This window comes from Hyperoodon ampullatus (assembly GCF_949752795.1).
Source record: "Hyperoodon ampullatus genome assembly, chromosome: 3".
Classification (NCBI taxonomy): Eukaryota; Metazoa; Chordata; class Mammalia; order Artiodactyla; family Ziphiidae; genus Hyperoodon; species Hyperoodon ampullatus.
In genome coordinates, this window is record NC_136916.1 from 6,732,341 (window position 1) to 6,760,208 (window position 27,868).

The following is a 27,868-nucleotide window of genomic DNA, read 5'->3' on the forward strand; positions in this document are numbered from 1 at the left end:
TACTGAGCCCACGTGCCTAGAGCCTGTGCTTCGCAACAAGAGGAGCCACCACAGTGAGAAGCCCGTGCACCGCAATGAAGAGTAGCCTCCGCTCACAGCAACTAGATTAAGCCCGCGCACAGCAACGAAGACCCAATGCAGCCAAAAATAAAATAAATAAAAAATAAATTATAAAAAACCCCCACAAAGAATGCTCAACAGTAAATCGTTGGCAAAACTACAGCAAAATCTGACCCACCACCTGTTTGTGTATGCCTATAAGCTGAGAGTAGTTTTTATATTTTGCAATGATTGGAAATTTTTTTTAAAGAATAATATGTAAATGATGCATGAAAATTATATGAAATTCAAAGTTCATTGTCCATAAGTAAAGTTTTATTGGAACACAGCCAAGCCCATCTGTAAAAACATATTGTCTATGGCTGCTCTTGCTACAAGGGCAGAGATGAGTAGTTTCGACAGACCATAGAGAATGCAAAGCCTGAAATATTTATTATCAGTCCTTTATAGAAAATATCTGCAGACCTCTGTTCTATATTATTCATGGACATTATTTTTTAAATGGCCGGGAGTATACACATCACATTCATGATGGTGACTACCTCTGGATGAGGAGGGGATGGAACTGGAGATAGATGTCAAAGGGTACTGTGATGTTTGCCAATGTGAAAAAACTTAACAATTGTCAGTTCTGCCTGGTGGGAATACAAGTGTTTGTTATATGAAGTCCTTGTACCTTTTTTTTAAAGCCTCAGAAATGGTAAAACAGAAAAATATATTTTGTAGACAATATTCTATATCAATGCATCTAAATCTGTCATATGTATTTTTTTAACTTTTATTTTATATTGGAGTATAGTTGATTTACAATGTTGTGTTAGTTTCAGGTGTATAGCACAGTGATTCAGTTCTACATATACATGTATCTATTCTTTTTCAAATTCTTTCCCCATTTAGGTTATTACAGAATATTGAGCAGAGTTCCCTGTGCTATACAGTAGGTCCCTGTTGATTATTTCTTTCAAAGACAGCAGTGTATACATGTCAACACCAAACTCCCAATATATGTTTTAATAGTTGAATAGTACTCTATTTTATAGATAACAGGAATTTCTTCTCAAATCCCTTATTTATGAACATTTAAGATGTTTCAGTTTTGCTATCACAACCAGGACAGCAAATATCTTCGCACTGCATCTTAAAGCATTTGTGTAATTATTTCTATTGAACAAAATCCTAGAAGTTGAATTCCTTGTTCAAAAAAATGTACATTTAAAAATTTGATATGTTGTAAATCACCCTTCCAAAATGCTGCATTGAGCTATTATCTTGAAAGCAGAGATTATTAATATTTTTTGCCAAACTGCTAGGTGACAAGTATTAAGTCATTATGGTTTTAATTTGAGGTTCAGGATCTCTGCATGAATTTATGAGATATTTGATTTCTTCTTCCCTGCAATGCCTGTTTAGGTCCTTAGAACTTTTTCTATTGAATTTTAGTCTTTTTCTCTTATTGATTTGGGAACTCTTACATATTAAATATATTGGTTCTTCCCTTGAAAAAAATTCACCTGGATTATATTTATTAACTTTGTTAATAGTCTTCTGGCACTTGGGAAGCTTTACATCACATTCAGTCACTATAAAACTTTTTCCTAGCTTTTGGCATAGTTTGGGATATGCCAAGGAGAGAATTGCTTTAGTAACTAATGGTCTCCACCATCTCCAAGAACCACTGGCCCTTCCAAGAATTCTCTGGGGTTGACAATGCACAGTGCCTTCCTTCTGTTCCAGAAGACATGTGGTCCTATCGTAAATGCATTGCTCTATATCACGGGAGTTTGGTCAGGAAACAGAAACCACTTTGAGTATTATAATTAGGACTGAGAGGTTTATATGATTATTGGAAAGACTGGGTATGTGAAAGTTAGGAAGGTCACTGCCTGAAGATCAAGAAATCTGGAAGTTCAGGACTTGATCTCAGTGGCCTGAAGCACCAAAAAGGCATGACTGTTAAAGGATACTTGACAGCTGCAGGAAGAACGTCACACCTGCAGCTACTGATGCCCCCATGCATGCTTATAGCTGCTGCCAGAAAATAATGGCTTCTCCATCTTCTCCTCTTTCCAGATCTCTCCATGAGCCTCTTATTCAACCAGAATCCTACTTGTAAGAGGGTCTAGAAAATGTAGGTTCCAGCTTCTCAGCCCTTTGCCATACCAAGGAGAGCTCAGAAGGACAGAAATTGTGCTGAGTTTTTACAGGAGGTTGTTTTCAGGAAAGGTCAGATCAAATCGAATCAAAAACATTCCCCTGTGCATCAAAGGTTCATCGAGCACCAGTGTGCATAGTACTAAGCCCTGTGTTGGGTTGTTTGGCATGAAAGAATCTTGCTCAGAAAAGGAAGGTGAGAAATGAGGGAAAGGTCACTTTCACAATCAACCCAAATATATGTTACTCATTTGAATTTTATGACATTGTAATATTAGATTTACATCAGTGAATTTATAAAAATAATAAAACAGAATTTTTAAAAGGTGACTTGGGAATTCCTTGGTGGTCCAGTGGTTAGGACGCTGTGCTTCCACTGCAGGGTCATGGGTTCGATCCCTGATTGGGGAACGAAGACCCCGCTAGCCATGTGGTGCGTCCAAAAAAAAAAAAAGATGACTTGTCCACCTCAAAGGTCAAGGTAAGGAGGATACACCTAGATCACAACTCATTTCAGTAAAGAGAGACCTGGGACAGTGGGATTATTCTCTATTGTAATCCTTGGATTAGGGATGGAATTAGTGACGTCCGTTCATTTGTATTCTTGGTCTCGAAGAAATTTGTTGCTGGAAAATAGCCCACAATTTACACTTTTAATCAAGTTATTCCACAGTTCAACCTTATAATAGCAGAAAAGATGCCTTAGGCACCACAAAGGTAGAGTCACATCATTTTCTCTAGCAGAAGGCGGCCAATTTGGAACATTGACTTGTGTGCCTGTGAGGTCCCTTCTAATTCTTGTACTTAGGTTGAGTTTCCAGGTAAAGGGCTGTATTGCTGCAAGATTCTGTAGTATATTCTCAACTTATAAAGCACTTCCACATTACCTATGGGATCTTTATGACTTTGATCACCTGTGAAAGAGGAAAGGGGGAGGTATTTTCAGCCTAATTTTAGAGAAGAAATGAAAACTGCAGAAGATTAAATGAACTGCCCAAGATCACCCAGTGCATGGTGACAAGATCCTTTCTCTCTGAGGTCTATATTCTTCTTGCCTAGATGCAAACAGAAATGTCTATATTTTCATTTTTATGCTCTAATCTGTAAGATGCTCCAGTTCTTTGCCAGTTGTGTGCATTTTGGGTGAGGATTTCCAGAACTTGTTTTTTCTTTTTCAAAAGTCCAGAAACATCAAAAGCGTAAGATTTTAAAGAAGGAAATTTGTAATTTTCTACTAACATATCAAAGCGTAAATTTTAGGTTAAGACCTAAGTATATATAATTTATTCTTTCTTGAAAAGTCTGTAATCATATGTAAACTCAACTGAATATTAATTGCGTGTATATTTTGGCCTCCCTTAATAGAAGTTAAAAGTTCATTTGTAATGCATTTATTATAGAGTCAAGGAGGAAAAACAAAATGCATACCAAAGAGAACACATAGAAGTAAGATGCCCTGGTACAAATGTCTTTTGAAATTCATTAGCTGTTACTGATGAAGTTCAGTTAGAACCATGCGGTTAGAACCACATGGGAAATATGTCGATTGGGAATCAGGAGTGAAAGAAAAGATATCTGCTTTTTATTAAGACCTGAAGTGTGTCGTAATTGGGTTGAATTTCTACCCAGATGGTCCCCCTCATGCTGACATCTGCAAAGTGTGGATAAAACTGTGTTGAGGTGTTATTTTCTGTGACTGCGTGGACACATGTTACTCAGTTAAAAACCAGGAACTTGGAGTCCTTCAAGCAGACTCCTGCTAAACCATGCTGAGAAAGCTGTGCTTCCTGGAGCATGGAGGTTCCAAGTAGTTTCACTATCAGAAAAGATTTGGAATTCCTTAGAGCAGTTATAAATGTTTGGTCTTCCATCTGGCAAATCAATGACAAAAGTGTAGATTCAAGACAGTCAGAGTCTACATCAAGTTTACAGTAGTTATCCCTGAAAATGTAAGTCATTAAAAAAAAATGCTTTTTTAAAGTTAAGTTGTGAAATGTCATGTTCAAGTATGTATTTTCATTTGATTGGTATTTTTCTAAGTGAAAAGTCTAGCTTAGACTTAGTCAAAAAGAACCCCCCATGTGTATGACATTTTAAAAAATGTTTTTAATGGGTAAATTTATTATCACATATTTTAGCTGGCTGCCACGTTTTACAAATTATTAACAATCCATGTTCTCCCTGTCAGACAACAGAAAGATCAGAGTAAATGGAACCAAGGAACCTATAGAGTTTAAATCGAATCAATGGTTTGGAGCAACAGTGAAAGCTCATAAAGGAAAAGTGGTGGTGAGTATCAACCGTGTGCTGGTGGGGCTGCTTTGGAATAACATGTACACTGAAATGTTTCAAAACTCGTATCTACAAAAATCCGTTTATGTAAGAATATATCAGATTTTCAAAGATAAGCTATCAGCACTCCAAAAAAAATTTAGTGCTTAAAATTAAAGAATCTATTTTAGTCTTTAAAGCTACAGGAAGTAAAGCTGGTTTTCCAGAAAATTGGTTAGATCTTTTCAAATATTTCAAAAACAAATAAGGAAGATAGAAAAATAAAAGCTAAATCCTAAAAAGGTAAATATTTTATTGCTTAAGACTGATTTAAAGGGCTGACTAAAGTTTGACCAGAGAAACAGGAGTACTACTGTTAGAATTCTTTAAAAGTTAATCTACTGTGATGTCATCGATCCTCTTTAGAACTATCGGAAAGTTTTCTTTAAAAATATAACTACCAATTACATGGTTCTCTGAGTACATTGATACTTTTTAAAGTAAAAATTTCTCACTCACAGATAGAGATCTTTTGGCTTTAAAATGCTATGACTTTGTGATTCTCTTCTCTGTAGCTCCGAGTGATAATACATGTCTGGTTTACTGAGAAATAAATAACTATTAAGTTGATCTGGAAACTTTGTTATTGGGGGATTTTTTTTTTTTTACTATTGGCTCTAATTTAAAGCAATAACTAAAGTTATTGCTCTAAAATAAAGCAATAACTTTTGCTTTTGGGATTTGTTTAAAGGTGTTTGAATTATGATTTAATAAAAATAAGTATCTAAGGGAAATGCCTTGCTTTATTTGGTCTGTGGTTAACGCCCCACAGAAATTTTGACATAAAACAAGTAATATATAAAATATAGATAGCCCTCTTTAGTGACAAATCCAGAATTTACAATAGGCTCTCTGTAGAATTGTATTTGCATTAATATAGTTCTCATATTCCAGGATTGGTAAAAACTTTTTATTCCTTTAGTGATTTACAATGTATGTGAATAGCTATTGAAAAGCTAATTCCATCTAATAACTATTTGGGGTTAAAAAATCTTTTGGTACTATATTGATTTTGATTAAGCCTTGAAAACTTATATTATTGTGCATTTATTCAATATTTGTAGAAATCTTCAGAATTATTGAACGTAAAATAACACACCATGTTCATAATAAATATGCTTAATTTGAGGGCATGCTTGCACTTTCCAAATTATGTGGTAGGAAATAGGATAATATAAAGTACCTTTCAAGTTAATTTCTTCCTTGAGCACTGAAACTTAGCAGCATAAAGAATTAAATTCTACACTGTGTGACAATTCTTAGAACTTCAAATTGCTGTGAACAGAATTATCGATTTTGAATATCCAGGTATCATGTGTGTTTGGGTCAAAGCCTGAATATTATCACATCATCGTGTTTCACATCAGTGTGAAACTGAGCAGGTATAAAAAAGATAACTTTTTAGGGCTGATAGCAGGCAAGCACTGGAAAGAACTTCCATGGCATTAAAGTGTTCTATGGTGATATGGAAGGTGATGTGAGTTGGCTTATACTGAGCCACAGAGGTAATGCTTTCCTTTCCAAACTCCCACTTTTCACCATTCCACCTTATGTTAAATGTCTTAACCACATAGCGCCCGAAGTTAAGGGGACTTAGATGAGTTAGAGAGCTTTTCAGTATTGGCTAAGACCTCACAATACAGAGAGAGACAAAAACCCAAAAAACTTAAGTTATTTTAGTAAAGATAACTTATATTCTCAAGTAAGAAGGGTGCTACTTAGTAAAGTTATCTAGAAGTCATTACACATTGGACTGATTACCAAGGACAGGTTTGGAATCATGAAAAGACTAAAATCAGGATCTGCCTCCTCTTTTTCTGGCATTGTTTTAAGTGTGATGTCATCAAATTAGGAGAGAGGCTAGTGGTTCCATATTCTAGAAGTCTCTAATTCTGCATCCTTAGAAATGAGTGGTTGAATATTCAGGTAAAACACAGTTACGTAGGATTTGAGCTAGCAAAACGGAAGTCAGAAAGGTGCCTGTGTTTTCTACCTGTTTATGTTTATTGCCTGTCTTGCTCCTAGCACAATTAATTATTTAATTTACTTAAAGAGGATTTCATATATCCTTTTTTACATTTGATAATCCAAGAATCATGTTTTTCTTACCATTGTTTAAATTAATTTTTGTTTTGTCATGAATAAAAACTATCAAATGAAAAATAAACCCACTGTGATAAGGGGGTAGCAGTCCAAATGTAAGTCATTGTTTTAAAAAAATCGTCAGGTACACCCTCAGTGATAAAGCAGAGGAATCCATAAAACAGAGGTTTACAAACTTGTCTGCATCCTTTGATTTGAAAGTAGTTTTTCTTTAAGCAACAATTAAACCAAGAAAGGGACTAGTTCTCTTTTTAAGACATCACGCTGATTCATTCGCTGTTTAAATGTTCATTTGCTTTTATGTAGGTCCAATTAAAAAAAAAAAGAAAATATGAGTTCTTTGCCTTTAGTAAGTATTTACTTTTGCTAGGCTACTTTGATTTGATTTAAAATCCTGCGGGGGAAAAATCTCATTCTTTTGTATATGCTTAATTTGTTCCAATTCTACGGTGCATTAATGTTGAAATATTGGCTTTGGAAGTTTAATTAACTCTGACTACCGAGGTACTCATTAGCATACTGGAGGCCAATTAAGTCACTTAATAATTTAGCACTGTTTGTTACAAATTTAGGTCCATTCATCAACAAGTCAAATCAAAGCACTGTATGAGGAATCTACATGAAAAAAAATTTTATTGTCTTTGATGTTTCCCAGGCCTGCGCTCCATTATATCACTGGAGAACTCTTAAACCGACACCAGAAAAGGACCCAGTTGGCACTTGCTATGTAGCAATTCAGAATTTCAGTGCATATGCTGAGTACTCTCCTTGTCGGAACAGTAAGTTATTTTTATTCCTGGAACTGAAATTTAGCTCGAGCTTTTCTGCTACAGACAGTGCAGGTAACCCCAGAACACCATTGGTAAGGCAAAAGCAATGGGGGTAAAGATGATGAACGGTCTTACAGGATGCCTTACTGTAACGTGAGGACCAAGACACAGAATTCTGCTGATCGTCTTCCGTGTTTTAGAAATTTTCTGTTTTTAGATATTCTGTAGTTAAATTGATTGGTTCCTTATTTTAGGCCTTAAACTCTCCATCTCTACTCAAAATTCACACTGCATTTGAAAAATGCTAACTGTCCGCTTGTTAATTGTAGGAATGGTGTTAATTAGCATGATTGGACCCAAGGGCACAGTGGATATGAGTTCTCCACCTAGCCTGTGTTCTCACTGCCTGTTGCTTTCTTTGGCAGCTATGTACTCAGGTTGTCTGCATGATATACTTTTCTTCTTAAGGTGTTTCAGCCCATTTTTCAAAAAGATTCTGTACATTTGGAGTCCACGCCTAGTCTGGTAGTTCTAGAAAGCTTCTGATGAAGTATCCTTTAAAGCAAGCCTGTGAGTGCCGTCTTTGGGACACCGCTGTTCAGTCACTGATCTACCTGAGTCCTTTTGTGGATTCCTCCAGTTTTCTGTGTGTCGTGTAGACCATTAGGATTTGTCAGCAAGAAATCAAGAGATCTGCATTCTTATTCTTGATGATTCACAAGACCACGTTAGGGAAAGAAATGGCATTGGAGAGAACATTCTAGTGACTGATTTTTAAAAACTCAACCCAAATTAGATTCCCAAAACTATAAGTAAAATTTCCCCATTCCATGTGAATATTTTTAAATTTCTAGATTAATTGAGGCCAGATAACGAGCAACTATCAGAAATCAAACAATGAAGGTAGAGAATGGATGGGTGATATTAGAGGGTTCGTAAAGAGCTGGGTGATATTAGATGGGTGATATTAGAGGGTTCTGAGCTTTAGAGACCTAAAGGGCTGGGAGTGAAACAGCTAACTCTGAGGATTAGGGTGAGGATTTTGGCAAGGAGAAGATTATGACTTCCTGTTTTAAAATACTGAAATAAATCAGCCACTCCCTCACATCTTAACGAATGTCAGCTGAATGAATAATCCATCAACTCAGAATTTTATTTTAAATGGCTTTTTCTTTTCTGTTCAGTCTAAATTTTTATTTTATTTTATTTTATTTATTTTTGGCTGCGTTGGGTCTTCGTTGCTGCCCGCGGGCTTTCTCTAGTTGTGGCGAGTGGGGGCTACTCTTCGTTGTGGTGTACAGGCTTTTCATTGTGGTGGCTTCTCTTGTTGCAGAGCATGGGCTCTAGGCATGTGGGGGGGCTTCGGTAGTTGCCGCACGTGGGCTCAGTAGTTGTGGTGCGTGGGCTGCAGTAGCTGTGGCTCACAGGCTCTAGAGCGCAGGCTCAGTAGTTGTGGCGCACGGGCTTAGTTGCCCTGCGGCGTGTGGGATCTTCCCAGACCAGGGATCGAACCTGTGTCCCCTGCAATGGCAGGTGAATTCTTAAGCACTGCACCACCAGAGAAGTCCCTTAAATGGCTTTAAAAGAGGAGTTCCTGGACTTTTTCTGGTGGTGCAGTGGTTAAGAATCTGCCTGCCAGTGCAGGGGACAGGGGTTTGAGCCCTGATCCGGGAAGATCCCACATGCTGCGGAGCAACTAAGCCCGTGTGCCACAACTACTGAGCCTGTGCTCTAGAGCCCGCAGGCCACAACTACTGAGCCTGCATGCCGCAACTACTGAAGCCCGCGCACCTAGAGCCCATGCTCTGCAACAAGAGAAGCCACCACAATGGGAAGCCCATGCACCGCAACGAAGAGTAGCCCCTGCTCATTGCAACTAGAGAAAGCACGTGCGCAACAACAAAGACCCGACACAGCCAATAAATAAATAAATAAACAAATAAACTTAAATAAATAAAAGAGGTGTTCCTTATAGATAATAAGACTCAGTTATGCATTCATTCAACACGTGTTTTTTGAACACACTGAGCACTAATTATTCTATGTTTAGGGAATAAAGCACAGGACAAGAAAAAGCAAACCCCTGTCTTCAAAAAACATACTCTAGGGTGGGAGAGAGACAACATACGCGTAAATATATAAGTTCAGATCCAGCAATTCCACTTCTGGGTATTTATCTAAAAGAACTGAAATCACTATCTTGAAAAGATATCTGCACCCCCATGTTCATTGCAGCACAATTTACATAAACAAGTCATGGAAAAACCAAAGGATCCATCAATGGATAAGTGGATAAAGGAAATATGGAACAGATAGAGATATGGATATGGATATATACACAATGGAATATTATTCAGCCATAAAAAAGAATGAAGTCTTGCCATTTATGACAACATGGATGGATCTTGAGGGTATTATGCTAAATGGAGTAAGTCAGATAAAGAAAAATACTCTGTATGATCTCACTTATATGCAAAATCTTAAAAAAAAAACCACACAAACTCACAGAAAAAGAGTACAGATTGGTGGTTGCCAGTGGTGGGGCATGTGGGTGTGGGTTAAATGGGTGGTCAAAACGTACAAGCTTCCAGTTATAAGGTAAATCCTGGGGATGTAATGTACAGCATGGTGACTGTAGTTAGTAGTAAGATAGTTGAACATTGCTGTGAGAGTAGATCTTAAGAGCTTTAAAAAGATTGTAATGGGGCCTCCCTGGTGGCGCAGTGGATAAGAATCCGCCTGCCAATGCAGGAGCCACGGGTTCGAGCCCTGGTCCGGGAAGATCCCACATGCTGTGGAGCAACTAAGCCCGTGCGCCACAACTACTGAGCCTGCGCCCTAGAGCCTGCGAGCCACAACTACTGAGCCCACGTGCCACAACTACTGAGCCTGCACTCTAGAGCCCGTGAGCCACAACTAGTGAAGCCCGCACGCCTAGAGCCCGTGCTCTGCAACAAGAGAAGCCACCACAATGGAAGCCCACGCACCGCAACAAAGAGTAGCCCCTGCTCACCGCAACTAGACAAAGCCCGCGCGTAGCAATGAAGACCCAACACAGCCAAAAGAAAAAAAGATTGTAACAATGTGTGGTGACAGATGTTAACTACATTTATTGTAGTAATTATTTCACAGTATATACATAAATCAAATTGTGTCATACATCTTGGACTAATATGTCAATTACATCTCAACAACAAAATTTGTTTAAATAATAAATAAGTTTCTAATGTAATGTCAGGTAGTGAAAAGTACTACAAAGAAAAATATAGCAAGGCAAAAGAGTAGGGAGCGACATGCCTGGGTGGGGAGAGGAGCTGTTTCAGACAGGACGATGGGAAGGGCTTCTCTTAGCAGTTATTGGAGCAGGAAAGCAGGAGCTTTCCAAGCATGGCATCATCCATTAAGAGGGATATTTTGTGTCGTGTTCCACTCAAGGTGTCATGCCGCTGGGTTCTGTAAGAGGTCCTTATTATTATGCTAAAGATAAAGGTCAGGGAATTCCCTGGCAGCCCAGTGGTTAGGGCTCTATGCTTCCACTGCAGGGGGCACGGGTTCGATCCCTGGTTGGGGAACTAAGGTCCCCCAAGCCGTGTATCATGGCAAAAAAAAAAAGTCAGGTAGAGCAATAAATAAATCCTGAATTTATTCATAAAATTTATGGTAGAGCTGAGATTCAAAACTGAACTTGTTTCATCAATTTTTATACCTATCCATATCACATTTCTCACGATTTGCTAGAGATACCTCCCCACAGCAGTAAACTACTGTAGCTGAAATGAGGAGCCCGTCCTTCACACGCCTCTTACCTTGATGATATATCCTCTTCCAGCTAACATCAAGGATGATTGTTTAGAAACCATGTCACTGCTTCTTGTTCTGCCTTTTTATCTGACTGCCCATGTGATGGGAGAGCTCAGATTAAAATACAGCATAAGCCAGGCTTCCCTGGTGGCGCAGTGGTTGAGAGTCCGCCTGCCAATGCAGGACACACGGGTTCGAGCCCTGGTCTGGGAAGATCCCACATGCCATGGAGCAGCTGGCCCCGTGAGCCGCAATTACTGAGCCTGTGCGTCTGGAGCCTGTGCTCTGCAACAAGAGAGGTCGCGATAGTGAGAGGCCCGTGCACCACGATGACGAGTGGCCCCCACTTGCCACAACTAGAGAAAGCCCTCACACAGAAACGAACACCCAACACAGCCATAAATAAATAAATAAATAAAAATACAGCATAAGCCATCTAGACTTGTGGATAAGAGCTGCAGGGTGAGTTTGAACCATTATCTATAAATATAAAGTACAGTATGCTCTCATTTTGAGTTACACGGGTATATTATGTTGCCAATTTATTTAGCGTTTACTTTCCTAAATAAAAGAATAGCTTGACACAGGGAAAGGTGAAATTTATGTCGAGTTGCAGATAGCCAAACAAATGGCCAGGAATTCTGTTCAGTCTAGTACACAACTCCAGTGTCACATCCTCCTGGTCTCTCTCTTACTGGAAGTACTTCCTTCTCAAATGCACCCAAGGAGCCGGCTTCCTGTGTTCCCTAAGGAGTTCACAGTTCATAAACACAAAGCCACCTTGTTCATGAGCGTATGGTCAATATCACAGAACAGGGATATTACTTTCAAAAGAGAATCTCAAGAAGCCTCTCATGTTCATGTCACACCGCAAAGCCCCTTCACTGACACTTTGAGCAATTTGGGTGGTAGTCTGCTCATTCATATTAATGACATGCCTGTAGCTCTTACGGTCATTCATAATTTAGATGGCAGTGGTTTACACACACCCTTCCATTCTCCTTGGGAAGCCAACACATGATAGCGTGATTCCCTGGATTCCTGAGTTTACTCTATAGGGCATAATTGTAAAGTTCACAGATGCTCTGAAGTTCTAGGAAGAAAGATTCCTTCAGCTCTCATAAACTATAATTGTAAGAGAAAAACTTACTTTGCAAAGGAAATAACCTCCCATTTCTATTATAATCACCACTTCAACATTTGAAGTTGGTTGCTTTCTTGATGAATTTTATGAAAAATTACTGTTTTCTCTTAATTTTTTCAGTTTCCTGTTTTGCAGCAAAATGATTTCAAAGAATGGTCCCGTTTCTTCCTTTCTGAATAATTTACAATATTGAAAAAGTCAGAGTTGATTTTTAAAAGGATTTATAAAAAAGATTTATGCATTAAATATACATTTCTTAAATACAGTCAACACATCTATGTTCACATAATCACATATCTTGTGTTCATATATATTTCTGGTTGCATACAACTACTTACAGGCATGAACTTCTAGAAAAATGGTACCTGGACATTTGAGACTTTAAGGAACTTTGTAGCATTCATAATTATAAACCACAAAATATAGTTATAAAATAAAATATATTGTAATGTACTGTGCACTAAACATTTGTTAAGAGGGTAGATCTCATGTTAAGTGTTTTCACCACAAAAAAAACAAGCAAATTTGATTGAGGGTGGGGAACACAAGAAATCTTTTGGAGGTGATGAATATGTTTATTCCCATGATCGTGGTGGTGGTATCATGGTATGAGGCATATGTCTAGACTCATCAAAACGTACACAGTAAGATGTGCATTTTTTTGGTATATTAAGTATACCTCAGTAAAGCTGTAAAAAAAACTTAGCTTAAAAAAAACACACACAAAGCATTGACATTTGAATTAAAAACAGATCATCAAAAAATACAGTATATGAAATAGAAAAGTATTTTAAAATATAAAGGGAACATCTGGAGAGAATGGCTGATGACAGTGCTAAAATTAGCTAAGTACTAACCAAAGCAAAGAAAAAACAGAAGGCATTCTAGGAAAAGCTGGGAAGGCCTGACCCATTTCAAAAAGCTTCTGGAACAGGCACATGTCCAGCCTATAAATTTTTCCTGGGATGATGTGCATTTCCTTTCCTGCCCTCTTGTTTTAGTTTCCATTCAGGAATATCCTTGATAAGAAAGGAGTAATTATTTGCATGTTTGCATCTAACTGTATAATGACTGAGATTCCCTCTACTGAACTATATTTTGGTTTTAATTTAAGCACTTTAGAAGTGATACTCTTTTAAAGTACAAGTGACAAGTAGTACATTCCTCATCCTAATGTCCCAGGATCCTAATATCCTGGGAATCCACAGGTTGACCTGCCTATGGTTTAAAAAACTGTATTATAAAAAAGTCCTATTGGACATTCAGCTAGTGAATTACATTGAAGAGAGTATAAAATAAGCCATTGCTAGAGAGTTTTCTCTTTTGTGAACACTAGAGTCCCTGTGAGATGCAATGTGATCAGAAATGCCATGTCCAAATTTACGTAATGATAATAGAAGAATTTGAAGTTGATTTCCTATGAGAGATCAGGAAACTGAAACTCTTATCGGTGACCCCAGCAGAAAGTGTCCACCCAGGTGACTAAATTTAGCTCTCTCTTTCTCAAGGCATTACTTTACTCAGAACACGTGGGCACCACAGAAACACATTATTGCCACTTGGGGAACTTGGAACATAGTTGGGAGATGGAGGTTTTATTTCTTCAAATAAACATGAGTTATAAAACCCAGTATCATAAGTCCAAAGAACGTTATTCCTATTGCTCTTACTGTAGAATCACAGTGCCATTTGGGACAAGAAAACAGATTGCAATGTATTTAAGAAATTACTTGGAATAAATTTTAAAAATAAATATAGAACACATATTGATCATTTTAAATTTAGAAGTCTAGAGATAAAACAACAGTGTATCCTGAACTGGTTATTAAAATATATCTTGGGGATAATGATGTTATAACATTTGTATCTTTTGATCATTCCAGGCAATGCTGATCCTGAAGGTCAGGGTTACTGCCAAGCAGGATTTAGTCTGGACTTTTATAAGGTAAATTCTTTTGATCTTATAGCTTCTAAAATTTATTTTATCTGTTTGATTTTTTTTTACCCCCTGCCTCTCATTCCCACTTCCACCCCCCAATAACCACCATCAACAAAAGAACCTTTAGGTATACACCTGGCCTGTTTTGGCAACTTCTTTAAATTTTTTTGTTTGCTCTTTATTTTTAATAAAGTAATCTATACATACGGCAATTTATTAAATAGTAAAGAAATCATGAAGAACCTAGGGGCAAGACGGGAATAAAGATGCATACCTCCTAGAGAATGGACTTGAGGATATGGGGAGGGGGAAGGGTAAGCTGTGACAAAGTGAGAGTGTGGCATGGACATATATACACTACCAAACGTAAAATAGATAGCTAGTGGGAAGCAGCCGCACAGCACAGGGAGATCAGCTCGGGGCTTTGTGACCACCTAGAGGGGTGGGATAGGGAGGGTGGGAGGGAGGGAGATGCAAGAGGGAAGAGATATGGGGACATATGTATATGTATAACTGATTCACTTTGTTAAAAAGCAGGAACTAACACACCATTGTAAAGCAATTATACTCCAATAAAGATGTTAAAATAAATAAAATAAAATAAAATAAAAAATAAAGACACATGGAATAATGGTTAAAACAGTAAAACCTGCTTGCTACACAGAGAAGAGAATTGTTTGAGGAATTGGATTTGAAAGACATTCTGTAATGCATTTAGAGAACTGTTTAAAAATCTATGTAGGAAAATGTTTAAAAGATTGCTACGTACAAGCTACTTTGACAAGTGTTATACCAGGGAATGGATGATATAAACATTCTTTAATGCATTTAGAGAAGTGTTTAATGCCCTTTGATAATCTCCTCTGCTTGCTTCCTTTGCTTGTTATGTATTAAAAATGGTTATATGAGAAAAAAAAATACACAGGCTGAAAAGCAACAGTCTTGCTTCTTTTTTTTTTTTTTCCTTCCTTTTTTGCGGTACGCGGGCCTCTCACTGTTGTGGCCTCTCCCGTTGCGGAGCACAGGCTCCGGATGCGCAGGCTCAGCGGCCATGGCTCACGGGCCCAGCCGCTCCGCGGCATGTGGGATCTTCCCGGACCGGGGCACGAACCCGTGTCCCCTGCATCGGCAGGAGGACTCTCAACCACTGCACCACCAGGGAAGCCCCTTGCTTCGTTTTAAAATGAAAATCTCAAAAACTCAGTAAAGAAATATGCTTCTAAAAAGATCACAAGGATCCATGTTTTTATCTCTTAGGTGTAATTGACTGATTCGATTTCACATTAGTGTTAATGTTAATTTCACGTATCATTTCACAAATTAAAAACAGGTATTTAACAAGAATGTGGGCGGCAAAGCTTCCATGGTTTTGCAAATACTGTAAATTTCATCAGTGTCTGAAATTTTACTCTTTTTCTCCCCCCCACCCCCCCACTAAAAGTTAGGGATGCAGGATAAGGAGGGTGGGGCTGTAAGTAGAAAGGAAAGTTTTTATTTTCTAGTCTGGACTTGTCACTCCCTCTCCTGGGAAGGGGTGGGTTTGCAGATGTATAGAAAAAAAAAAACAGGCATTACTGTGGCCTTGAGATAAACAGAAACCAAATTTTCTTTTTATTGCTAAGGCTCGAAAGACCATGTCTACTAAATTGCGCAGCATGGAAGATGTAGATATTTTGCTTACCTGAGGCAGTGCCAAAAAACTGAATTTATATATTCTCAGGGGAGGGAATTTTACTTACCTAATTGAATCTAATTTTATTTGATTTATTTGATTTATTTAATCTAAAATTATTTGATATGATAACACACTAAATAATTGAAAGCAAGAAAAGGAAAGAAAATGACCTGCATGACTCAGATATAAGGGCCTCTTTTAAAAATTACTTTTTATGTATAATTGTTAGAGCAATGCTTATGAACAATGGTTTCTCACCCTTAAAAAAAAGAAACTGTTTTTTCCAATTGTTGTTGCCGTTTCTGTTTTGTAGAATGGAGACCTTATAGTTGGAGGCCCTGGAAGTTTTTATTGGCAAGGTAGGTCCTGTTAGCAGAGAAGAAATGCCCACGGGTTGTTTCCAACAGGGAGATGAAACAGAAGTAACATCAAGTGTTGACTTTTTATTATGTTAATTTTACCTACATATTGGTAGTTTCTCCAATGAAGGAAGCATCATTTCAGTTTGTACTCTGTGGTATAAATGATATTTTAAAATACTGTTGCAACTTAATTCCTTCATTCATCAAATGCTTACTGAGACCATGCCAGGCTTTGTGCTAGATGCTGAGGGTACAATAATGAGTAACCCGCAGAGGTTAGCATCTGGGGAAAGATGCAGGCATTAATCGAATACTCACACAAGTACTTAAGAAACTCCAGGCATGATACTCACTAGGAAGGTTATGTCAAGACGGGGCCATGATAGCATAGGAGGCTTCTCCAGGGTGGCCCCATGCATGTATGTTTTGTCCTCTGAACACTGGTTGACGAGACAAAATACAACCTGTGCTCTGCTTAGGGAGCCCTGAACCCAGGTGCATGATGGCGTCTGCCCAGGGGGGATGACTTCCTCTAATTCTTACAAAGGTGTTACATAAGCCGGCATCAACCTTAAGGTCAATGAATTTGGAAGCAGCAACCCTGAACTGAGCTCTGAACCCCGAGTAGGAGGTAACCAGGTGAAGAGAGGAAGGGTTGTGTGAAAATGTTCTAGGGCATAAAGGAGCCTGGAGAGCTGAGAATGGAGGGAAATCAGGGGACTAGAGTTAAGAGCTGCTGAGTGGGATGGAGGGCTCCCACCCTCCCTGCAGGGCTTGCAGCCCCAGGTAAGCAGTTTTGTCTTTATCTCCAAAACAATGAGAGATCCCCAGTGGATGGTTGGAGTTTAAATGGATTGCCTGAGGTAGAATAAGAATGTGTGGTTTGTTCTGAGAATAATGGGAAACCACTGGAGAATCTGAAGCATGGGATGCTATGATCGGATGTGTGTTACACAAAGGTCACGCTGGCTGCAATGTGGAAAATCGATAGGGAGTTGGCCAAAGTGCAGTATCAGCAAACGAGTTATAAGGTTAGAAGCTAGTTATAAGTCTATAAGGTAAACCAGCTGTAAGGTTCAGATGAAGATGTTTGCTTCTTAGAGTGGTCATAGTACAGACCGAGAAAGGGGCGGAATTTGAGAGATACTTCGGAGGCAGAATAAACAGCTTAGATGATGGTTTGGTTGTATGTGGGTGAATAGGGAGGATGACAAGGATATGTTTCTGACTTTTGTAACTGAATGGTTTTAGGTGGGTCCCAGTCCCTGAAATGGAGAAAGCTGGAACAGAATGGGTTTGGAGTGGATTGGGGAAGGAAGATGATGAGTTTACTTTTGGTTATGTTGAGTATGAACATGTTTGAGATGTCCAAGACTTTTCACATAAGTATTTAGATGTATGGGCTTAAACTCAGAGAGGATAAGGGTATCTAGGCTAAAATAAAAACTAGCATAGTGATGATAACCAAAGCCGTGGATGTGAATGGGATGCCTAAAGAGAGATTACAGAGAATACAGACTTAATTTTGGCTGTAAAGTTTAGAATAAGGATAGAAAAGAATATGAGAGAGATGAATAGTTGAGTGAAGTTTTTTGGGTTTTGGTTTTTTTAATGGAGGAGACCTGATCATGTTTAAAAGGCCAATGGGAAAGATACAGGCGAGATGGATTTATGATAAAATTTTACATGAAATTACTGTTAAGCTTAATTCATACATATACAACTATGAACATCAAATAATTAACCTTTCAGTCTTTAAACATTATTTTGCAAACTGGAAAACAATATATTTTATGCAGAGGATGGGTATAAAGTAAAAGTGATGTGTTTAAAAAGATTTTGTTCTCATGCACTTGATTAATTTCACATAATTCTTTCCTTACGTTGAAAAAAAAATGTCTGATATAGATAAAATGCTGACAATTAGCCATTTCAAGGGGATAGAGAGCATTTGTCTGAGATAGATAATTTAAAATTTTACTCAGTCAGTCTTAAGATTATAATATTTATAGAAGCAACTAAAGGAAATAAGCAAAGGCAGTGTGTCTGTGGGAGCAGGGAAGAGGATATTCAGCTTTAACCCAGAGAAAACTGGCAAATTCTACAGACGTTGTTCAGAAACTCATGTGTAAATACGATTGTCTTAATATAAGAACAGTCATTTCAGGCAAGGTCACTTGGAGATATTTACAGCCTGATGTAACAGTTTCATTCTTTTGGAACTTCAGACAGAAAGACTGTAGGAATGTGGGAATTCCCAAGGAATAGTTTGGCTTTAAAATTAATATTAGATTTTAGTCTCTTGAAAGCATTCCTCCAGTTTTCTCCCAAAGAGCATGAGATCACACTTTTTCCTTAGATTTCCATAATAAATATAGGAATGCATAAAAGTTGTAGTGGAACATTGCTGGCCATCTTTTGGATTCATGTCTATCCTGTTATGGAGTATAATCTATAAAAATACTGAATCACTATGCTGTGTGCCTGAAACTAACATAATATTATAAACCAACTATACCTTAATTTAAACAACAGAAAAAAATAAATGTTGTATGAAAACAATTACATAGTTCATCTTTGGTTCTTCTATCAGAATGGAAAGCTCTAACCAGCTGTCAGCAAATTTAGCCTGCAGTTCTAGTGCCCGGCAGGAAAATTCACTGTCGAAAATGCAGGCAACCTCATGACCATTTTCAAGGGCGTGTGTGTTGTTCAGACACCCTGTGTCTGTGCGGAGAGGGCCTGCCTCTCATGTTCATTCAGTTAATCTATTCATTTGTTTGAACACAGGTCAGGTGATCACTGCCAGTATTGCAGATATCATTGCAAACTACTCATTCAAGGATATCCTGAGAAAATTGGCTGGAGAAAAGCAGACAGAAGTGGCTCCTGCATCCTACGATGACAGTTACCTTGGTGAGATGCAATGCTCAAGACATCTGCGGTTTCTCAAAAGACAAAAGCATGTTAAATGTGGAAGCAAATTTTATCCCTCACTTATAATATTTGGCACCTTTTACAAATTTTCTTCTCTTACTAGCTTCGAGTGGACTCTTAACTTTCTTTTCTTTTGATTCAGCCATTATATGTAGTCTCCATAGTTTGAGAGCTGTTTTATAGGCTCAGAGACAATCTCTCGCAAATAAAATATTTTACCAGTTGTAGATACTATGTATTAGTGAGGATGCCCAGTACTACCCGGGCAACATGATGATGACCCTTTCCGGTTTCTAAAAAGAGCAATAGACTTTCCAGTTGCTAGAATGTTCTCAAAATTTATTATGTGCAAACCACACAATGCCATTTCATCACTATTGTTTGCCACCTTTGGTATCGTATTGGCATTTTGATTCCTTGATGAACTTTTAAAAATTGTAGTTATCTTTTATCACCTCATCTCACTTTAGAGCCAAGTGAAGTTTGTGGGAAATCATCATTAAAGGTATTAGGAAGTAGGCCTTGTTGGTGATCAGAAATTGCAAAACCTGAGCACAAGAGATACCCTTCAGAGTAATTATGTCTGATTATGATGAGTCAGCAACTCTTAAAATGCAGCAACCACCATTCACACGTCAAGATGGGCAATGAAGCATTCCTACTTCTAAAAGGGACCTCAGAATCTGAAGGTGTTGCCAGGCTCAGAAGTAGCAGATCTATTATGCTTCCAAGATTTAGTATAAATCCTGGTTTGATTAATTTTTCTCTTTATAGAACCCTAAACTTTTATGTAAATCCCAGAAATTGTTGGGATTTCTGCACAAAGTACTACTATGGTAGTGCCTTCATATTTCTAGATATAGATCATTTGTAAAGCCTTCAAACGTGTGATTCGCTTGTTTCTTGCTTTAAAACAGGATATTCAGTTGCTGCTGGGGAATTTACTGGGGACTCTCAGCAAGGTGAGAAACATTGTTGAAATGAAGCCCTCTACTGGATTGGCTAAAACATGCGTTCAGGTTTATCCATGCGATGTTAGAGAAAACCTGAACGAACTTTTTGGCCAGCCCAATATAAAACACGGGGAAAAGTGCAGTGACCTAAAAAGCTCTTTTAGGACTGTGATTTTTAAACAATTCTGAAACTTTTAATCAGCACTACATTTAATAACTCCTTTGTGTTATAGCCATATGAGGCTGCAGGCTCCAAAGTTACTAGTGTGACGGCTGATTTTTTATTTTTTAAACCAAATTCTGAATGTTTGTGGGAAATGAGAAGCCGTGGTTGCCAGGTATCTCACTTGGTATAATCCCCTTAGTCTTTCCTGTTTGGCAAGCCTGATCCCGAAATCAGTCAGCTCTGTTCTGTCTGACTGTGGTCTGTTTTTAGGTGCCCCTAGTAAACATCTATACCTGTGTCCAGGAAGCTGGAATGCGGTGTAAGGTCTAGAATCTACTCAACACTCAACATCTCTGTTTGAATGGCTCTTCCAAACTTAATAAGCTTATACCTGAACTCCTGATCTTTCCACTTAAACATACTCTACCCTCCATCAGCTCCATCTCAGTAAATGGCAATGCCATCCTCCGAGCTGCTGAAGCAAAAAACCTTGCAAGTCAGCCTTGGACTGTGCTCTTTCTCTCACACCCCATCCATATCTAATCCATGAGCAAATCCTGCTAACTAAACTCAAAAGACAGCCAGGATCTGCCTACTTCTCACCTCCTCCACAGCCTCCACTCTGATCCAAGCCCCCATCAGCCCTGTGGCAGTAGCCTCCTAACTGATCCTCTTTGCTTTCATCTTGGCCCGCCTGTGGTCTTCCCTAGATCCAGCAGCCAACGTGGTCCTTGAGGAACAGAAGTCACGTGGTGTAACTTCTTTGCTCCCAGTGATTGCCCAACTCATTCTGTCTAAAATCCAAGTCTTCACAATGACCTAAAAGACTCTGTTCATGAGGCCCCTATTTACTCTGACCTCAGCTCCCAGTCCTTTACCCCTGACTCCTTCCATCCACTCCAGCCACCCCGCCCTGCCTGCTATTCTTTGAATACTCCAGACACACTTCTGCCTCAGGACCTTTGCACATGCTATTCCTTTTGACTAGAACATACTTCTCCCAGATCTCCATAATATTTACTCCTTCACTTTCTTCAGTCTTTGGTAACATGTCATCTTCTTGCCAAGACCTTCCCTGACCGCCCCAATAAATCATAATTCCTTCTGCCTCCCAATTCCAGCACTCCCAGTACCATTTTGCTGCTTAGTTTTTCTGCGCTATACTCATCCCCTTCTCACGTGACATTTGACTCTACTTTTCAAACTGACTGCCCCTTCCAGCTCAAGTGTAAGTTCCATGAGAGCAGGGAATTTTGTCTTTGCTCCGTGCTGTATCCTGTGTTTGCAGTTAACATTTATATGTTGACTGAATGAGAAAATTTACTACAGAAAAGTCCAACATCTAGGCCCAAATGGATCTTCTCTGATTATTAACGCTCCAACAGCATGAGCACCCAACTCTGCGAGAGTTTATTACATCAGATAGAATTAATGCTAGAATTTGTGCTCTACCTTTCAGACCAGGTTTGGGGGAAGGGAAATTTGAATGGAAGGGGACTCTTTTCCAGGCCCCCTTTCTTTAAATTAAAGTGTTGACCCCAATTACTCAAAAGATAGTTTAGATTTATAGAAATGAGAGCTGGAAAGATCTTTGATCATCAAGCAGTTCCAACTCCCATCTATTGTAGGTGACTGGAAATAATCAGTTTCAGTGATTGATCCCGGGTTTATGGCAGACCCAAGGACTGAAACCACTATTTCCTGAATCTAGAGCCATATCATTGTGCAATGGAATATGCTCCCCACTTTTCACCAGAGTTGCTTTTTCTACCTCTATTATTGAAGCTTCCCTTCCTCGCGTACCCTTGGCTGCCAGGTTGTCCTATAATTCTGTTCCAGGGGGCAAGACTCAATCATTTATGGTATGTGGCTTTTCCTTAGGTAACTGAAATTGTTTGAACACATTAGTGGGACAGGAGCTGTTACTTTGTACACTAGTACAAAAGACTAGTACGAAAGACAGTGAAAACTGGAGAAATCAGAGTACGAGGTTTAACTGACAAATCACACACAGATCTGAGAAGCCAGGCTTATGTTCTGGAGACAGAAACACATGGAGAATGTGATGGAGACAGGTAAATCTCAAAGTACGACTTTGGGTCTTCTGCTTTCTTTCGTCTGTAGCAGAAGCAAAAGCCAGTGCAAAACTGTCGCTTCAAACCTCCATCTCTCTACAGGATCCATGATAGTTACTCATTTAAGAGGCACCCTCTTCAGCTGATTTGTTGTATAGCTTTACAGTGTACTATGCCACTCACCTTGTGAATGACTATTTCCATCACAGAATTGGTTGCTGGGGTTCCCAGAGGAGCACAGAATTTTGGATGCGTGAGTACTAAAAAGGCGTTACACGCTACATTCTCTACATACGCAAAGAAACATTTTGCTGCATACGGTTTTCAAATCTTTTAAACTGCCCTTTAATAGTGAGCACTACTGATCCACGCTTGTTTGCTTATGAAAAGGGAGGTTAGATTCTTTTCTGATCTGGGTGCAGGATCAATTCCATAGTCTGTGGGACCCAGTGTAAAGTGAAAATGCCTAGCCCCTTGTTCAAAATTGTTAAGAATTTCAGGACAGTGACAGCTGGGCTATCCAAAGGGTGGGTAGGGCTCGCCTGCATGTGGGACCCTTTGTGACTGACTGCACGGGTCACGTGCCCATGAAGCTAGCCTAGCCCTATGCATGTGCATAATCTGGGAATAGTTGCAGAGGATCCCATTGTTGATGTGATCAGCATTTTAATATGTCCCATACGGTGGACATAATAAGGTCAATTGTTATTTCACTAGTGTATTAGTTTGCAAGGGCTGTCATAACACATGACCCCAAACTGGGTGGCTTATAACAACATAAATTTATCCTGTCACAGTTCAAGAGGCCAGAAGGCTGAAATCAAGGTGTGATCGGCACGGTCACATCCCTCCCATGCATGGAGGGGTGGATTCTTCCGGCCTCTTCCAACTTCAGGTGGCCCTGCCTTTCTTTGGCATGTGGGAGCTTCACCTGAATCTCTGCCCCGGTCTCCATATGGCCTTCTTCCATCTGTGTCTATGTGTGTCCTCTCCTCCTCTTATAAGGACACCAGTCATTGGACATAGGGCCCACCCTAAATCCAGGTTGATTTCATTTCAAGATCCTTAATCTTACTTATTTCATCTACAGAGACCCTATTTCCAAATAAGGTCACCTTCTGAAGTTCGGGGGAGACATGAGTTTTGGAAGGATACTATTCAAACCCATTACAACTAGTTACCATAAAAATAGGAAAGGAAAATAAATCGACCTTATGACGAGAAAAAGTTATATCTTAAATAATGTTTAAGTCTGGTAAACTTATAATATCTATAGATTTTAGGTTGTCTGGATAGAATTTAAAAGGAATATTTTTGCTACATGGATAATACTTTAAATTTTCATTTTTTTGCAGAGAACCATAATCATCAATTTCTCATAACAGCATACGCAGAGAAATGAAACTTAGATTAAATTTTTGATTAGAGCAATTAACTGACTATCAGATTAGGTGCTCTCAGCGTTCTTGAATTCAGATTTCTCTACATCAGATTAGTAAGCATGCATTTTGTCTGAAAGGATCCCAGATTTAACCATAAACAAAAAGTTCAGTTGGATTTTTTAAAGATCGTTCCTTTGGGCTTATTTCTTTTTACATATAGAGCTAACCATTTATGACTCCTCACAAAAATTGTAAAATGATTTAAGTTAAACTTTTAAAAAAGTGCTCCAATTCTATGCCAAATGATGTAACCTATCTAATCTCTATGATTTCAGGTTTCAATCATTAACTCTACAGATATGACCTTTATTCAGAATTTCACTGGTGAACAGGTGAAGACATTTTAGAATCAAATAATGAATGTCACTCTGCACTAATAGTATATTGTAATATGTTATTTATTCATTCATAAAATAAATATTTACCGAGCACCTACTATGTGCTGGAAACTCTTCTGAGCACTGGGAGTGTAACCAAGTATCAGACAGACAAGATCCCAGCTCTCACGCAGCAGTACGGGGGAGGCTGATGGGGGGTGACAATTAACAAACAAGTAAATGCCCGTGATGATTTCAGAAAATGATAAGTGATGTAAAGGCAGAATATGCTCCCTAAAAGCCCAAAAGCCACTAACTGCTGAAATCCGAGAGCAATCCTGTTATGTTGCGGTCCTTATGTAGTTGCACAGTGATGAGTTCTGAGTACCCGCCTTCCCCCCGAGAAGACACAGGCTTCTTGTAGGTTTCACATGTTGGTCAGTCAGTGGGTCTGGACTCTGCCTTCCTGTCCTCACAGTGACTGGAACCCTCCCCAATCCCAACATTATATGGAAGATAAGCTCTCTGGTTCTGGTCCCTTCCCCCCAGGGGGTAGGTATGGCCCCATACCCACTGTCACTGGCTGGGGTCTTATTATCAATGGGTCAGTTGCCTGCAAACAGGCTGCTGTCATCCTCCTGACATAACACGGCCTGAGGTCACACTTCATTCACTACACTGGGTTTCCTGGGTTTTTGACCTGTTGAAATCTGTCACATTTCTTTAAAGGATGAATGTGATACTCCCGTCTAAGGGAGCCAATCGTGAGTTGAATTCATTTCTCTGGTCAACCAGTTTCCTTTCCTAACCACCAACCCAGGGTAAGGAGCTTCTAGCAAGCCTCACACTTGACTCCAGCCAAGTTACATCTTGGCCCACGGGATCCCAGGAGGATCCAGGTTTAAGATCCTGAAATGCTCAACTCTTAGCTACACACAGAAATTTGGAATCATATATTTGTAAAGCAAATAGAGTTTTTTAAAGAACACATAGCATTTTTGACATTTCCTCCCCCAAACTGGGGCTTTAGTCTATCCGTTACTGTGCAATTTTCAACAAAGCATTTAAAAATGTCCCTCATGGTACTCCTGTGGTAAATATAGAGATACAAGGCTGTGATGATAGTGAAGTTGGGTGGATTTATAAATTTTGAACCATGATTCCCAAGTGGTGACAATTAATGGTTTAATGGAAATCTGGCAAGACTTCTCCTTTGTCTTTTCATTTCACATTTTTATCATTAAAAGCTCTTTAAACATTGTTAAATTTGGCCATTCTGTAACTTCTCATCTTCAATACCACCTAGTTCTGCAATCTTGAACCTCAGAACTTAATACATAAGTGATGAAATTCCTCTGAGTGAAGACCACACAATGCCACCCAGGAATAAGGATTTTACCATATGTGTTTGGAATAGAGAAACGAGGTGGAAGAATTGAGTTATTGCATGACGCAGTTAAATGAGGCATTCATTTCCTCTGCAAAGAGTATTTTGCACCTGGCACCCATGTCTTAGTCCATGGACTACTATAATAAAAATACCATAGACTGGGTGGCTAAAGCAACAAACATTTATTTCTCACAGTTCTGGAACCTAAGATCAAGGGGTAGGCAGATTTGGTATCTGCTGAGAGCCTGCCTCCTGTTCACAGCCGTCTTCTCGCTGTGTCCTCACCTGGTGCAAGGAGGGCTAGAGAGCCCTCTGGGGTCTCTTCTCTAAGGGCACTAATCCCATTCGTGCAGGCTCAACCCTTCGTGACCTAATCACCTCCTGAAGGCCCCACTTCCTAATACCATTATATAAGGAGTTAGGTTTCAATATTTGAATTTGGAGGAGGGGAGGCATAAACGATCAGTCTACAGCAACTGTTTATGTTTGGAATAGACAAAAGAGGTGGGAGAATTGAATAACTGTGTTACACTTGGTAACTCATCTATCTTTTTCCTCTGCAAAGAGTATCTAGCACCTGGCACCTACTCTGAGCTAAACACTGGTCAGACAGGGCAGAGAGAAGAATGAACAACACAGATGGAACTCTCTGCCTTCTGTGGAGCACACTTTCCAGGGGACTGTAGGCTGATTAAATTTGTAGGTGATAGGAAGCTAAATTGGCTCAATCAGGGGTCCCCAACCCCTGGGCCATGGACTGGTACTGGTCCGTGGCCTGTTAGGAACCAGGCTGCAGAGCAGGAGGTGAGCAGCGGGTGAACGAGCGAAGCTTCATCTGTATTTGCAGCCGCTCCCCATCGCTCGCATTACTGCCTGAGCTCCGCCTCCTGTCAGATCAGTGGTGGCATTAGATGCTCATAGGAGTGCGAACCCTACTGTGAACCGCACATGCAAGGGATCTAGCTTGCATGCTCCTTATGAGAATCTAATGCATGATGATCTGAGGTGGAGCTGAGGCAGTGATGCTAGCGCTGGGGAGCGGCTGCAAATACAGATCATCATTAGCAGAGAGGTTTGACTGCAGAGAGACCATAATAAATCAATCATTTGCAGACTCATATCAAAACCCTATCAGTGAGTGGCAAGTGAGAACAAGCTCAGGGCTCCCACTGATTCTGCATTATGGTGAGTTATATAATTATTTCATTATATATTGCAATGTAATAATAATAGAAATAAAGTGCACAATAAATGTAATGTGCTTGAATCATCCCGAAACAACTCCCCCCCGCCCCAAACCTGGCCGGTGGAAAAACTGTCTTCCACGAGACCAGTCCCTGGTGCCAAAAATGTTGGGGACTGCTGAGCTAAAGCACTGGATGGCAGAATATGGAACCGAAAAATCTTGGCAAGCTAAAACTATTGGCCAAATCTGAAGAGATTATAAACCTTGAAAACATAGGTTGAAAACAAAAATATAAGAGCTAGAATGTAGAGAGATTAGGCACACTGGTTCACTCAGAAAAGACTTAGAAACCTTAGCAGACGATAAACTCAATATGAATTGATACAGAGACGTGGTTTACCCTCAAATTAAAACCTTTTTATGCTTCAGTGATATAAAGAGTCCAAAGCAGAGGGTGTCCATCCTACTTATCTTCTCCTGTCCGTGTGCTCAGGGGGTATCATCTTTTCTTTGGTATCCCATGTTGTATCTCTAAGAAAGATGGGAAGCCAGCTGAAAACATTTCCATAGGAGATTTCATATGGAAATGGAATTAGGTTTATTCTGTGACATTCAAGATTGCAGAACTAGGTAGGAGCATTAAGGACCAGATGTTACAGCAGGACCAATTTTAGCAAAAAGTATTCTAATAGTTGTATCTACAAATTGAATGGGCTTATTGCTGAACATCTCCAGAGGATGTCCGAGCAGATGTCATGGGTGTTGGGAGGAACGTTATGCATTAGGTCAGGGGTTAAACTCAATGACTCAAAGACTGTCCATGTCCAAGGGTCTATGAATTTAAATGCAAAAATGGGCTGCAATGTGGCTAATCTTTCAGGGAAAATTGAGAATACTATAAAAATGACTTTTTGAGCACAAAATATATCATCTTATGGTTTTCCTTTGCAGATGGCATCTTACTTTGGATATACAATTGCAGTATCAGATGTTAACAATGATGGGTAAGTTTATAAGAACTTCCTCACTCACCAGATATTATATTCGTCCTTAAATATGTTATATT

At 39.2% G+C, this 27,868-nt stretch overlaps 1 protein-coding gene across 2 annotated transcripts in view; it reads left to right on the forward strand.

Annotated features, from left to right (window-relative positions):
* Nucleotides 1-27,868, forward strand: part of ITGA8 (integrin subunit alpha 8) — a gene marked incomplete at both ends in the record, with an annotated part of 189,259 nt that overhangs the window by 21,605 nt on the left and 139,786 nt on the right. The window contains 9 exons of one of the 2 annotated variants that reach the window (XM_079699618.1): nt 4,400-4,500; nt 7,301-7,424; nt 14,244-14,305; nt 16,288-16,333; nt 19,127-19,252; nt 20,191-20,235; nt 22,677-22,720; nt 24,185-24,241; nt 27,754-27,806. In XM_079699618.1, coding sequence (XP_079555744.1) covers nt 4,400-4,500; nt 7,301-7,424; nt 14,244-14,305; nt 16,288-16,333; nt 19,127-19,252; nt 20,191-20,235; nt 22,677-22,720; nt 24,185-24,241; nt 27,754-27,806 — 658 coding nt within the window. The remainder of the gene's footprint in view (nt 1-4,399; nt 4,501-7,300; nt 7,425-14,243; nt 14,306-16,287; nt 16,334-19,126; nt 19,253-20,190; nt 20,236-22,676; nt 22,721-24,184; nt 24,242-27,753; nt 27,807-27,868) is intronic. The other variant, XM_079699617.1, reaches the window with a different exon arrangement.